This window comes from Carettochelys insculpta, chromosome 11 (assembly GCF_033958435.1).
Source record: "Carettochelys insculpta isolate YL-2023 chromosome 11, ASM3395843v1, whole genome shotgun sequence".
Lineage (NCBI taxonomy): Eukaryota > Metazoa > Chordata > Testudines > Carettochelyidae > Carettochelys > Carettochelys insculpta.
In genome coordinates, this window is record NC_134147.1 from 10,516,868 (window position 1) to 10,530,592 (window position 13,725).

Sequence of the window (13,725 nt, forward strand, 5' to 3'; positions counted from 1 at the left end):
GGTTCACTGGGCAGCCCTGTTTGCAGAGCTTCTAGTCAGCCATTCTGTCGACAGATCATAGGGTTGTCTGGCTGCTCTCTGTCAACAGAGCAGATTGCTCTGTTGATCTGCTTTTGTGTGTAGATGCACTCTGTCAACGGAGTTTCTGTCAACAGACGTTACTGTCAACATACACTTCTAGTGTAGACGTAGCCTTTGAGGGTTATGTCCATCGCAGATTTTAAACAGATCAGAGGATAATGACCTGTAGAATGTGGTCTGAGAGTTGCCTGGAGTTAGACAGATTAACAATATTGTTGGATGAGTTAAGGATACCACATTTTTGCCCCATATGGCATGTATCATTTTAGATGGTTTTCTGTCTTTTTTCTCCGTAGAGCAGGAAAGTGAGTGTTGTCAATCGCTTATCTTGTTTTTATAAAGTCCAGTCACATGGAAGTTTGTGTGGAACATTTTCTTCTTAATGAGCATCTCCAGTTATGAGTGCCCTTTTTTGATCTTCTCCTGTCTGCTGTACAGAAGATCCCAGAACTGTGAACAAACAACATAACCTCAGCTGTACAGACCAAAGTACCATCCACAGGCTCAGAAACAACTCTGACATTATAATCAAAGAGGGTGACAAAGGAGATGCTGTAGTCATCGTGATTTTGATATAATTATGAACAGGAGTCTGCCAGGCAACTGTCCAATGCTGCATTCTACAGGCCACTATCTTCTGATTCCAGTTAGGAGTACCAAAATAGACTACATTATCTTCTTATGAAACACCCTGCAAAAGCAAGGAAATAAATCTACAGAGACAGGCCTATATCCCCAACTAGGGTTATTCTAGCTGCTACCCAAGATCCATAAACCTGGAAATCCTGGATACCCCATCACCTCAGGCACTGGCACTCTTATAGCAAGATTGTCTGGCTATGTGGACTTTCTCCTTAGACCCTACACTATCAGGACTCTCAGCTGTCTTTGAGACACCACTGACTTCCTGAGGATACTATAGCACATCGGCGATCTTCCTAAAAACATTGTCCAGGCCATATAGATATGGAAATTCTTGACACTAATATTTCATATAAGGCTGGACTACAAGCTGTCAGGAGCAGTATCCCTGATGATGCCATGCCACACCTGGTGGCTGAGCTTTTGTGACTTGTCCTCACCCACACGACATTTCAGATTTAGGGACAATTTATACCTTTAAGTCAGTGGCACTGCTGTTGGTACCCACATATGGCCCCTCAGTATGCCAACATTTTTATGGCTAACTTAGAACACTGTTTCCTCAGCTCTCATACTTCTAGTGCCTCTCCTTGTCTTTGTTCTACATTGATGACATCTTCATCATATGGATCCACAGGAGGGAAGCCCTTGAAGAATTCCAGTGGGATTTTAACAATTTCTATCCCACCATCATCCACACCCTGGACCAGTCCACATACGAGATCCATTTCCTGGACACTACAGTTCAAATAAGTGAAGGTCACATAAACACCACCCTATAACAGAAACCCACTGACCACTATCCTCACCTATATTCTTCCAGCTTCCATTCAGGACACACATCACATGATCCATTGTCAATAGCCAAGCCGTAAGTTACAACCACATTTGCTCCAATCCCTCAGGCAGAAACAATCATCTACAAGCTCTTTATGAAGTATTCTTAAAATTACAGTGCCCACCTGGGGAAGTGAGGAAACAGATTGACAGAGCCAAACATGTACCCATAAGTTGCCTACACTACAAGAAAATAAAAGAACACCACTGGCCATCACCTACAGCCCCCAATTAAAACCACTCCAGAACATCATCAGCTATCTATAACCTACCTTGGAAGTCTTTCCCTCACCTTCACAGATCTTGGGAGGCAGGTCAGTCTTCACTTACAGACAGTCCTGCAACCTAAAGCAAATATTCACCCTCAACTCTACACCACACCACTGAAACAGTAACCCAGGAGCCAATCTGTAGTCCAGTTGGGGTGGTGGCCCCATGTCCTCTTCACTGCCCTCTCTACACACTTGGGTGTAGGACATGGGTAATTATCCAGGTGACTGGGGGGAGCATTGCCTTTGAGCTGTGGCCCACCCCACAAATACAGTCAATTGCGGGGGCGGGGGGGGCATTCAGGCCTATGTTGAAGCTATGTAAACAGGTAACAGGCCTTTGCTTAGGGTGGGGCAGCAAATAGCTGGGTCTTCTACCTCTGGAGGAGAGCCAAAAGCTCAGGTGTTTTGCCCAGAGAAGTCTTCCACCCATGGATGGGGATGGCCAGTGGGACACAGGCCATCCTGCTTCACTGCACTCCAGCCCAGGGCCCTAACAGTGGCAGGCCATTCTGCAGCGGGGTCACTGGGGATCCTGAATACAACATCTGACTCATTCATGGACACGGTTTTGCCAAACCACATACTAACTGCCCCTCAGGCACACCTGGCTCAGTAGCAGGTATTCTAGGTCATTGGGGAATGGAATGTCCAACAGGGTTTGCAGCTCCTCTGCGTCAGCATCCATCAGTGTTCTGGTTAGTCCTGGCTAGTCCTTGGTTTTCATGAGGTCCATAGCATCCTCCCACCTGTGCAATCAGGAAAGGCACCTTGCCCCTGCAGCAGCTGGCTTCCAACTGCGTTTCTGGGACTGCGTTTTATACTTCCTGTGCTTCCCGTTGACTTCTGGCTGGATGGTGGGGTGGGGCAGAGCTCCACCCACTGGAGCTCATGGTTCCTCCCCCTCTGGGTCTGTGGGCAGACACTCTCTCTCTCTCTACACAAACCCTGCAACAAACTCTCTTGCTGACTCTGCCCACATACCTACTTCAGTGACACAATCATAGGACCTAACCACATCATCGGGGCTCATTCACCTGCACGTCTACTAACATGATATATGCCATCATGTGCCAGAAATGCACCTCTACCATGTTCTTTGGAAAAACTGGACAGTCTCTACACAAAAGAATAAATGTAAATGAACTGGACATCTAAAAAGGTAATATACAAAAACTGGTAGGAGACTGCTTCAGTCTCCCTAGATGCTGACTAACAGATTTAAAAGGGGCCATCCTTTAAGCAAAAAATGTTCACAAATGGACTTCAAAGAGAGGCTGCAGAGCTGCAATTCATTTGCACACTTGACATGGTTAATCTAAGTTTGAATAGGGACTGGGAATGGCTAGCTCAGTGCAAGAGAAACTTTCCCTCCCTTGGTAGCCACACCACCTTATCAACCAATGGATGTTGTACATCCACCTTGACTGAATTGGCCTCATTAGCCCTAGTCCTCCATTTGATTTACTAATATAATTTATGCCTGCCTCTGTAATTTCCACTCCATGCATCTAAGGAAGTGGGGTTTTGCCAATGAAAGCTTATGTACAAATAAAAGTATTATTCTTTAAGGTGCCACAGAACTCCTTGTTTTGTGGACACAACTTCCCATCTGACACCTGTCATAGTGAGATAAGAATCTGATCTTTCATTTGTAAACACAAATTATATCTTGCTCACATGGAGCCAAAGAAAATCTTGAAAACATGACCAGAGTATAGGTAGCGTGTGTTTTGAATTTTCATGCTGAGTAGTAGCGCATAGGCAAGGAGTCTTGACGTAGTTGCTTGTGCATCTGACAAATCCGAGCAGCAGAGGTAAGACTAACTTGTCTCCTAATGGAAAAATTACCAGGAAATTTCAGGACTGAGTATACATGATTGAAACTTCTGAGATTTCCACTCATAGGCAGGAAGAACATTTGGAGGACAGCATTAGCTCACTGTTAATGATGATCACCTTGTTAGATAATTTGTGTCACTTCTAAATCCATCTCAATTGTTTCAACAAGTCAGAGATTAATTTTGCCTACGGTTTGTGAAAGAATGCTGCAAACGTTCTTATGAAGTAAATAAATAACATTGAAAACATGTATACAAATGTGTGACTACTGACATTCTGGGATGTGAAACTGGCTTCTGTGTCTGTAAGTAGGCAGACACATAAATTATGCCTTTTCAAACATACTCTTAAATAAAATATAGATGCTTGTGTGGAATATAAATAGAAAATTATATACAAAAGACTCAGGCTTCTGAAAAATAATTTAAAAACAATTGGGTCATACAAAAGCCCTTTCCAAGTTGGAGATAAGTATTTGGCTGAACTGTAGATCAGCCAATGAAATTAATAGCAGGTTTAAAATAAACAAAAGGAAATACAGGTTGAACATCTCTAATCCTGAACACACTAATCCAGCATAATTTTAGTTCTTCTTCGAGTGATTGCTCATGTGCTTTCCAATTTGGGTGTGTGCCAGCACATGCCCAGTTGCAGGAAGCTTTTTGCCCTAGCCGGTAGCCCTAGGTTTGGTGCAGCGCTCCCTGGAGTGGTGCCTGTAGGGTTGCCCATATATGCACTGCCCAACCCGCCCCCCGGCTCAGTTCCTTCCAGCTGCACTGTTGGTTGCCAGAGCTCCCTCACTGTTGAGTACTCACTGGGAGCCTGGGCTCTTGGGCAGATGCCTTCAGCATTCGTTGGTCAGGACCTTGCTTTACACCTTCCCACCAATAACGCTCATCCACTGAACACTGCTGAAAATTTGGTCGGACCGAGCTTCAGTTATCCTGGTGGCCCCAGCATGGGCTCGACAACACTGGTACTAGGCCTTCTTGGAGATTTCTGTTCGCGACCCAGGGGTGCTTCCGATACACTTGGATCTGCTGACGCAGCAGGAGGAGAGACTGCAGCATCCCAGTCTCCAGGCACTACATCTTGCAGCATAGAGGCTCCATGGCTAAGACCAATCGAGTTGGCCTGCTCTGAACCTGTCAGGGAAGTATAGTTAAATAGCAGGAAGCCCTCCACAAGGGTAACATGTAGCCAAATGGAAGAGGTTTACTATATGGGCCACTCAAAGGGGATTATACCCGGAGGCTCCAATACCATGTGTCCTAGACTACGTGCTGGCCTTGAGCCAGGCAGGGCTGTCACTATCCTCCCTGAAAGTGCACTTGGCAGCTATTTAGGCGTTTCAGCCAGGGCCTGGGAGGTCATCAGTCTTCTCAGATCCTGTGGTGAAAAGGTTCATGAAATGGATGGAAAGGGTGAAACTGCAGGTTTGGGCCCCCCTGCCAACATGGGACCTTAATTTGGTGTTGTCTAAACTTTTACGGTTCCCCCATTTGAACTCCTCGCCACCTATTCCATGTTATTCCTTAGTTACAAGACAGCATTCCTGGTGGCCATTACTTCAGCCAGAAGGGTGTCAGAGCTCAGGGCCCTGACGGTGGACCCACTTTGTACGGTGTTCCACAAGGATAAGGTCACGCTGAGACCCCACCTGGCGTTGCTGCCTAAGGTGGTCTCCCCCTTCCACATTAACCAAGACACCACCTTCCCGGTGTTCTATCCAAAGCCCCAAGCCTACCCTAGGGAGCAGTGCTTACACACTTTGGATGCCCGGAGGATGCTGGCCTTCCACGTGGACAGGACCAAACCCATCCGAAAGTCTCAACAGTTGTTTGTTGCAGTGGCAGACAGGATGAAGGGGCACCCAGTCCTCTCTCAGCGGATCTCCTCCTGCATAGTGACTTGTATCAGAGAATGCTACAAACTGGCGGGGGTTCTCCCTCCCCCAATTATGGTTCACTCCACCAGGGCACAGGTGTCCTCTGTGGCATACTTAGCCAGGGTCCCTATCCAGAACATCTGCAGGGTGGCCACTTGGTTCCTCCATTCACATGTTCTCAACTCATTACACATTAACACAGCATGCACAAGAAGATGCTGTGGTGGGCAGGGCTCTCCTGCACTCCTTCCGGGGCTCTGACCCCACCCTCTAGACACTGGCTTGCATTCACCCAAATTGGAATGCACATGAGCAATCACTCGAAGAAGAAAAGACAGTTACCTGCTCTGTAACTGGTGGTTTTTGGTATGTTGTTCATGTCCATTCCAAAACCCTCCCGCCTTCCCCTCTGTTGGAGTACCTGGCAAGAAGGAACTGAGCAGGGGGCAGGTCGGCAGTGCATATGTGGGAGGCCATACGGGCGCCACTCCAGGGAGTGCCGCACCAACCCTAGGGCTACTGGCTAGGGCAAAAAGCTTCTGGCAACTGGCAGGCACCTGCACACACCTATATTGGAATGGACACAAGCAATGCATCTCGAAGAACACTAGTTACAGAACAGGTAACTGTATTTTATCCAGACAACTACTTATCATGGGCGTAGCCAAGTTTCCTGTTGTCCTATAAAATTTGTTTCCAGCTACCACTCCTGGCCTTCTGTGTTATTTAACTGTAATTTACCCCTGAATGTCTTCTAAGAGCCCAGTAAGCAGTGCAAGTTTGGTAGTGTGTTAGATAGTATTGACTGCCCATCATCAGGCAAATTCTCTTGTTCATCACCAGTCAAGTCCTGAGGCTGCCGGACAAGAGACGTTCAGCTGGTACTTCTTCACTCAGTGCACAGCCAGCTTATGAAACTTTGTGCCAGAGGATGTTGCGAAGGCCAAAACTATAACTGGGTTGAAAACAGAATCAGTTATATTCATAGCATAAGGAATAGGACCATCAGTGGCTATTGGCCAAGATGTTCAGGAATGTACCACTAAATCTCTGACTGCAGATGCTGGGAGTGGACCATGGGATGAATCAGTTGATAATTTTCTTGTTTCATTCATTCCTTTTTAAACGTCTGGCATTAGCCACTCTCAAAGACAGGATACTAGGACATATGGGCTACGTCTACACGTGCACCCAACTTCGAAATAGCTTATTTAGATGTTGCGACATCGAAATAGGCTATTTCGATGAATAACGTCTACACGTCCTCCAGGGCTGGCAACGTCGATGTTCAACTTCGACGTTGCTCAGCCCAACATCGAAATAGGCACAGCGAGGGAACGTCTACACGCCAAAGTAGCACACATCGAAATAAGGGAGCCAGGCACAGCTGCAGACAGGGTCACGGGGCGGACTCAACAGCAAGTCGCTCCGTTAAAGGGCCCCTCCCAGACACACTTTCATTAAACAGTGCAAGATCTACAGAGCCAACAACTAGTTGCAGACCCTGTATATGCAGCACGGACCCCCAGCTGCAGCAGCAGCAGCCAGAAGCCCTGGGCTAAGGGCTGCTGCCCACGGTGACCACAGAGCCCCGCAAGGGCTGGAGAGAGAGTATCTCTCAACCCCCCAGCTGATGGCCGCCATGGAGGACCCCGCTATTTCGATGTTGCAGGACGCGGATCGTCTACACGTCCCTACTTCGATGTTGAACGTCGAAGTAGGGTGCTATTCCCATCCCCTCATGGGGTTAGCGACTTCGACGTCTCGCCGCCTAACGTCGATTTCAACTTCGAAATAGCGCCCGACGCGTGTAGACGTGACGGGCGCTATTTCGAAGTTAGTGCCGCTACTTCGAAGTAGCGTGCACGTGTAGACGCAGCTATGGGCTGTTAGTTTGATACAGTATGGCTATTTTGAAATTCCTTTGTTCTAAAAGTCTCATGGGGGCAGGAAGTGGTATTTCTTACATTTCTTCCTCTTTTATCTTCGCAACACAAATCTTCTTCCATAGAGATGCTTGTTTGTCATTTAAGCTGTAGAACACAATCCCCACCAATTCTAAGCATAGTATTTTCTAGGGGTCAAGCTATGCAATTCAACATTTCAGTAAACCTAATGTCCCTACTGATAATTGGATGTATATTTGTTTATTTCTGGAAATACAGTGAATGAGGAAAATTGTAGTGATTTGACATTTTTTAACCGTTAACTGTGATTTGTATTTCATTATAAGTCATAAAATTCTATTCATAATATCAAAACATGTGGCTTTTTCTTTGGTTATATTTGCTCTTCTTTATTTTTATAGCTGGTTATCAATGCTGCTTTAGGATTTGACACATTTGTTGTGATGAGACATGGACTAAAGAAACCAAAATATCCGGAGTCTGGTGATTCATGTTCCAACACTGCGTCCGTCTCTGCTGATTTCCTGGGGTCATCGCTCTTTTCAAACATCCCTGGCTATAAGCTTGGCTGTTACTTCTGCAATGATGTTGTGGCACCAGGAGATGTGAGTAGAGTTTTGTGTAAATAATTACTGTGGATCCATTTCACATTATGTTTTTATTGCATTAAAATTACCCTTTTATGAGGCCTCTTTTGTGACTATAAAAGATGTTTGTTTATAGAAAATCCCTTTTACTGATACTGAGAGATTTCCTACCTGTATTTCTTGAATGAGGGTATTAAGAATGTCTTGCACCGAGTTCTTTTGAGTGGTATGTATGTAATTGTTTTTCTTTATAGTCCACCAGGGATCGGACATTGGATCAGCAGTGCACAGTCAGTCGACCAGGATTAGCCATGATTGCTGGAGCCCTTGCAGTAGAATTAATGGCTTCTGTCTTACAACATCCAGAAGGGTGAGTCATATTTGAGGGGAATGGGTGGTGTTTTTAGGGCAGGTTATTTAGATTATGTAGATTTAAAGTAGTCCTATAAGTTTTAAATTTGAATAAACATATAGAGGTATATCATGGAATGCAGACTTAATTTTTACAATAATACTGCTAGGTTTTTAGAAAAACTTGCAAAGTCTTTGTTTGAAGAGTGAGGACATTTACCTTGCTTATTATTTTTGCATTTATCCTTGAAAGGAGTGTTGAAAACATAACATTTTGGTAGAAAAAATCTTAAGGTTCCTATGTCCAGCTATGTATTTCTTTGTAATAGGGGCCTACTGTGCCTATTTACTATAAAGCCTATCAAGAGCTTCATTGTAAGCCAAAAGAAAAGTGATCATTTTAGCTTAAACCAAGGTTACTTGGCTCAAAGCAGAAATCACTGGCTGAAATTCTTTGGCCTGTGTTGTTCAGCAGGTCCAGCTAGCTAATGATAATAGTCACATCTGACTTGAGATTAAAAATAAAGCAAGTTACAATTTAAGTCTGATTAAGTGATATATCTCTGAGGCCCTAGAAACGGGTCCTTGCAGGCTGCTGTTATGAATTTGAAAGGGACCTCTCATGTGGGTTCCTTTGCATGATCAAGGCCCTAAAACATAAGCTGGTTATGGAAGGACATGTCTTAAAACTGACCCAGAAGCAACTTTTTTTTACCCCATGAAAATGTTGACAATTTTTTTTTCTGTTTTAGTGAATAGTGTTCTGGGTTTTGTTAGGTTTTTAGGTTTAAAACTGGAGTGCTTTGTGAAGTTTTCACAACAGATATTTCAGTAGAAGTTTTTCAAAAAGCATTCGGCTTAGTCTTTTGTTCTAATTTTCTCTCTCTGATTTTTGTCAGTGGTTATGCTGTTGCTAGCAGCAGCGATGACAGAATGAATGAACCACCTACCTCTCTTGGGCTTGTTCCTCATCAGGTCAGTGAGCAGGAATAAATAAGCATATTGATAGATGTAGTTATAGGGACTTGTGCAGAATAAATGTCTTGTATTTTGTGTTTTGATAAAAACATGACATAAATATGGTATTGCAAAAAGAGGCATCCTAACTGAATGATTAGCTATGTGGCCAGATCCTAGACTGCACTCGTGCTGCTCCCCAAGGTGGACATGTAACTGTAGTGTGTCTTTTCTTCCAACAATCCCAAGCTGCCAAGACTGCCTTTGGGGAAAAGAGGCATGGCCCTTGGTAACCAACATAAAGCAAAGCAGCCTTAGACTGCTTTGGTTTACACAAGGAACCAACAGCCAGCTAGCTTCAGTATTGAGGTAGAAGGAAGCTAAAAAGATGTCTCTGAAATGTCTCTACTCACCCCACCACCAAGATAAAACCGCTCATGTGCAACTCAGAATCAGGGATATATAATTTCACTTACCATAATGATCTTCAGAATATTTGCATTTATCTGTAATAGGATAACCACTGTCAGTTGATTTCTACTTACGTCAAATTCCCATTACTATAAATTCCTCAGTAATAATGTTCCCTGTAAGCTGTGTGCTTGTGCAGCCGCTTAGGAGAAATTCATATGCTTCACAGCTGATTAGCTGGACTCCCACAGCTAGGTTTTTTTGTTTTTGCTGGCCATACACATTCACAGCTGCCTTGGTGCACATAAAAAGATTTATTCTGGACATGGATGAAAAAGATTAGAAGAAATATTGCTCTGTCGTGTCCTGTAGGTGCATAGCATATAGAGAAATCTTCTGGATCTTCTCTTACTGCTTTTTAGGGCTTGGGGACCAATAGTCCAGCCTTTTGTAAAGCTTGATACCCCTCTACCAAACTGTCCTGCACACCCCTGTTGACTGAAAGATTAATGCTGTAGGCAATGCCTAGTGGCATTCTGTTGCTTTCTTTGTCTATGGGACAGATCCAAAAAAGAAAGAAATCAGTGGAGGATAAACTTCTGTTGAGACCTTTCTACTTTTAAAGTTACCATTGGACACTTTTATGTAACTACTTAAACCAGGCTGCTGAACCATGCCTAGCTCACAAGGTTTGAAGAAAAGTGAGCAGTGCTGCAAAGCCATGCCTGCCTCAGATATTCACTCCGAGTGCATAAAATGTTCGGTGTGACATTTTTTTTTGTTTCTGAAAATTGGAGATACACATCTCGTAGAACTAGAATGGACCTCGGGAGGTCATCTGGTCCAGTCCCCTGCTCTCTTGGCAGGACCAAGCACCTTCCCTGATATCTATTTGCCCCAATCCCTAAATGGCCTCCTCAAGGATTGAACTCTCAACCCAGCATTTAGCAGGCTAATGCTCAAACCACTGAGCTGTCCCTCTCCTGTAGCCCTCCAAAGCGCCACCATTGTTCTAAACTGACAGCCAGAGCACAGCGCAATTGTGAAATGCACCTCAAGATGATTCTGTTTGAGTCCTCCAAGATGTCCTGCAAGCTGTTTTACTCCCATTGCGAGGACCTCTCCTGCGACTGGCATAGATGCTCAAGGGACTCGCTGTGCTCTTGTCATTGCAGCAGTTGCTACTATCATGACTATCACCAATACTATTCCTCTCACAGGCTCTCCCTCAGACGGGAGTTGCTTGGCAGGTCTCGATCACGAGACCTTTCTATTGTGGGCTACGCTTCTCATTTATCACCAACACTGGTCCTCTCTCCACTGCTGCAGTCTCTATCACCTCAACGCTTAGAATCTGAGATGGCGCTGGCATCTGATGCAGAGAAGCAGCAGCCTGCTGCATCCCCAACAGATCAATCCTCTTCATCCCCTGATGAAGCCATTATTCCAGGGGACATTTCACACTGTGATGATATAAAAAAGTTCAGTGATCTGTTTAAAAGAGTGGCCATTAGCCAGGATGTCCCGCTGGTCCACATGCAAGAAAAGTGGCACCAGATTCTTAAAAATTTTTGCAGCTGGCGCACTCCTCCAGAATAGCCATTCCTATGGAGGTGTCAGACAACATATGTCAAACTTCTGCCTCAGTTCCTCCTGCCAGTAAAAATCTGGACAAAAGGTACTTCATTCCCCAAAGGGCTTGGAGTTCTTATTTATTCTTTTAAAGCCTAACTTGTTGGTAGCAGATGCTGTGCTGCACAGGTCATGCACACCACAGTTCAGAGACGTAGCTCCTGACAAGGAAGCTAAATGCCTAGATATCTTTGGAGGAAAACTTCACTCCTCAGCTACCTTGCTTCTTCATATAGCCAGTTATACAGCTCTGCTCTACAATCACGACTTCGACAAATATGCCAAACTAATGCCAGAGTCCAAGAGGCCTATTTTCAAGCCAGTAGTCAAGGAGGGCTACACTACAGTCAGGCCAGTGGTCCAGCTGGCTCTGGCCTTAGCAGGCGCAGCAGCAAGGGCCACACCCACTGCTGTAGTAATGTGGCGAGCGTCTTACTTAAGAGCTGCTGCTGAACCTAAGGAGCTGCAGGTGAAAGTCAAAGACTTTCCCTTTGACAAAAAGAAACCATTTGCCAAAAATATGGATGTGGTCCTTCATTCCAGTAAGGATATGTGGGCAACTTTATTCATGCTGGGAATGCATACCCCTCTTTACAGGGGGAGGTGTTGTCACCTTTACCAGAGGCACTTCAACACTCCTTTTTACAGGCCGCAGTTCCATCAGTCTGCTAGCTGTACGATGCACCCTGTTCTCAGCAGTGACAACAGCACCTCAGAAATCAAGGTGCTTGTAACCAACCATCACAATCAAACAGGCAGCAGGTTTGATGTGGTGGTTGGGAATGGTAGCCTTGCCAATGTCACCTCTCATCAGCCCAATCTGTTCCACCACTGGTTGAGGCCTTTTTTCAACCAATGGGCCTCAATCACTACTGACAAGTGGTTTCTGGAAATAGTCAAATCTGGATACGTGGTTCCATTCACCTCCATCCCACCCTCCACACAGTCCACCCAGTCCCTCTTCAGGGACCCCTCTAATGAGATAGTGCTGTGCAAGGAAGTAAACCATCTCCCATCTATAGGAGCAATGGAGCTAGTGCCTAACAAATTCAGGGGCAAAGGCTTCTACTCCTTCTACTTTCTCATGCAAAGGAGACTGATTGGACTGATTGGTGGTTGGAGACTGATACTGGACTTAGGTTTTCTAAACAGTTATGTACGCAAGGAATGATTCAAGATGGTGATGTTGGCCTCGATAACCCCAACCTAGATCTCAGCGATTGGTTTGCCTCTCTTGACCTCCAGGATGCCTACTTCCACATCAATATCCATCCGTCCCACAGATTTTTTCCTGCCTTTTACTGTAGGAAACTATTTCCAGTACAGGGTCCTCCTGTTTGGACTCTCTGCAAGACACTGGCAGTTATTGCTGCCTACCTGCACCAGCAAGAGTTCTTAATATTCCCCTATCTGGAAGATTGTCTCCTCAAAGGACTGTGTTCCACGCTCTGAATCTTCTTATCAATGAGAAGAAGTCAACCCTTCAGCCCTCTCAAGAGTTGGAATTTATCGGGGCTCAGCTCAGTGTGACTACATCACAGACCTATCTGCCTCTTCCCAGGTTTCAAATCATCCAAGACCTAATTGGTATTCTCAGGGCAGCCCTACAGTACAAGTAATTACGTGTCTCAAACTTATGTGCCATATGGTGGCCACGATCTTCATTGTGCAACATTCCAGACTTCATCTGCTAGTAATGGTCAGGCTGCACAGTAAACTCTCAGGAAATCTCTGCTCTCAGGGCAGCAGCTGTGAGTCAAGCTGCCATTCCTGACAGGAGTGGGGAAACAGCTCCTGTCAGGGGCAGCAGCCTGACTCTTTCCATCCTGGCAAGAGTGGTTTCCTGCTCCTGTCGGGGTGGCAGCCACTCCTGTAAAGGGCAGCAGCCACAGGTCATGCTGCCATCCCTGACAGACAGCTGCTCGCAGCACCGGTTCTCCCAAAAAACCGTGCCCCAAGCCTCTGTCTGCACACCCAGCTCCCCAGCTGGGGAGCCCAGCGCGCACTGTGCCGCAAGCTTCTGTCTGTGTGCTGGGATCCCTAGCTGGGGGAACCAGTGCCACAAGCAGCTGTCTGTGTGCTGGGATCCCTAGCTGGGGGAACCAGTGCCACAAGCAGCTGTCTGTGTGCCGGGCTTCCCAGCTGGGGAGCCCAAGGGGTACACTGCTGCTTGCGGCGCATTTTCTCAGAAACTGTGCCACAAGCAGCTGTATGCCTCCCAGCTGGGAGAAGCCAGAGGCTGCTTGGCTGCCCCCCGCAGCTGCCTGTTCCCCCCACCTCCCCATTTATGCAAAATTCGATTTTGCAACCTCTGCATAAAT

At 45.7% G+C, this 13,725-nt stretch overlaps 1 protein-coding gene across 6 annotated transcripts in view; it reads left to right on the forward strand.

Moving 5' to 3' along the window:
• Positions 1-13,725, forward strand: part of ATG7 (autophagy related 7) — a 357,839-nt gene that overhangs the window by 98,844 nt on the left and 245,270 nt on the right. For all 6 annotated transcript variants that reach the window (XM_075006212.1, XM_075006211.1, XM_075006210.1 and 3 more), the window contains 3 exons: positions 7,868-8,071; positions 8,308-8,423; positions 9,304-9,379. In XM_075006212.1, coding sequence (XP_074862313.1) covers positions 7,868-8,071; positions 8,308-8,423; positions 9,304-9,379 — 396 coding nt within the window. The remainder of the gene's footprint in view (positions 1-7,867; positions 8,072-8,307; positions 8,424-9,303; positions 9,380-13,725) is intronic.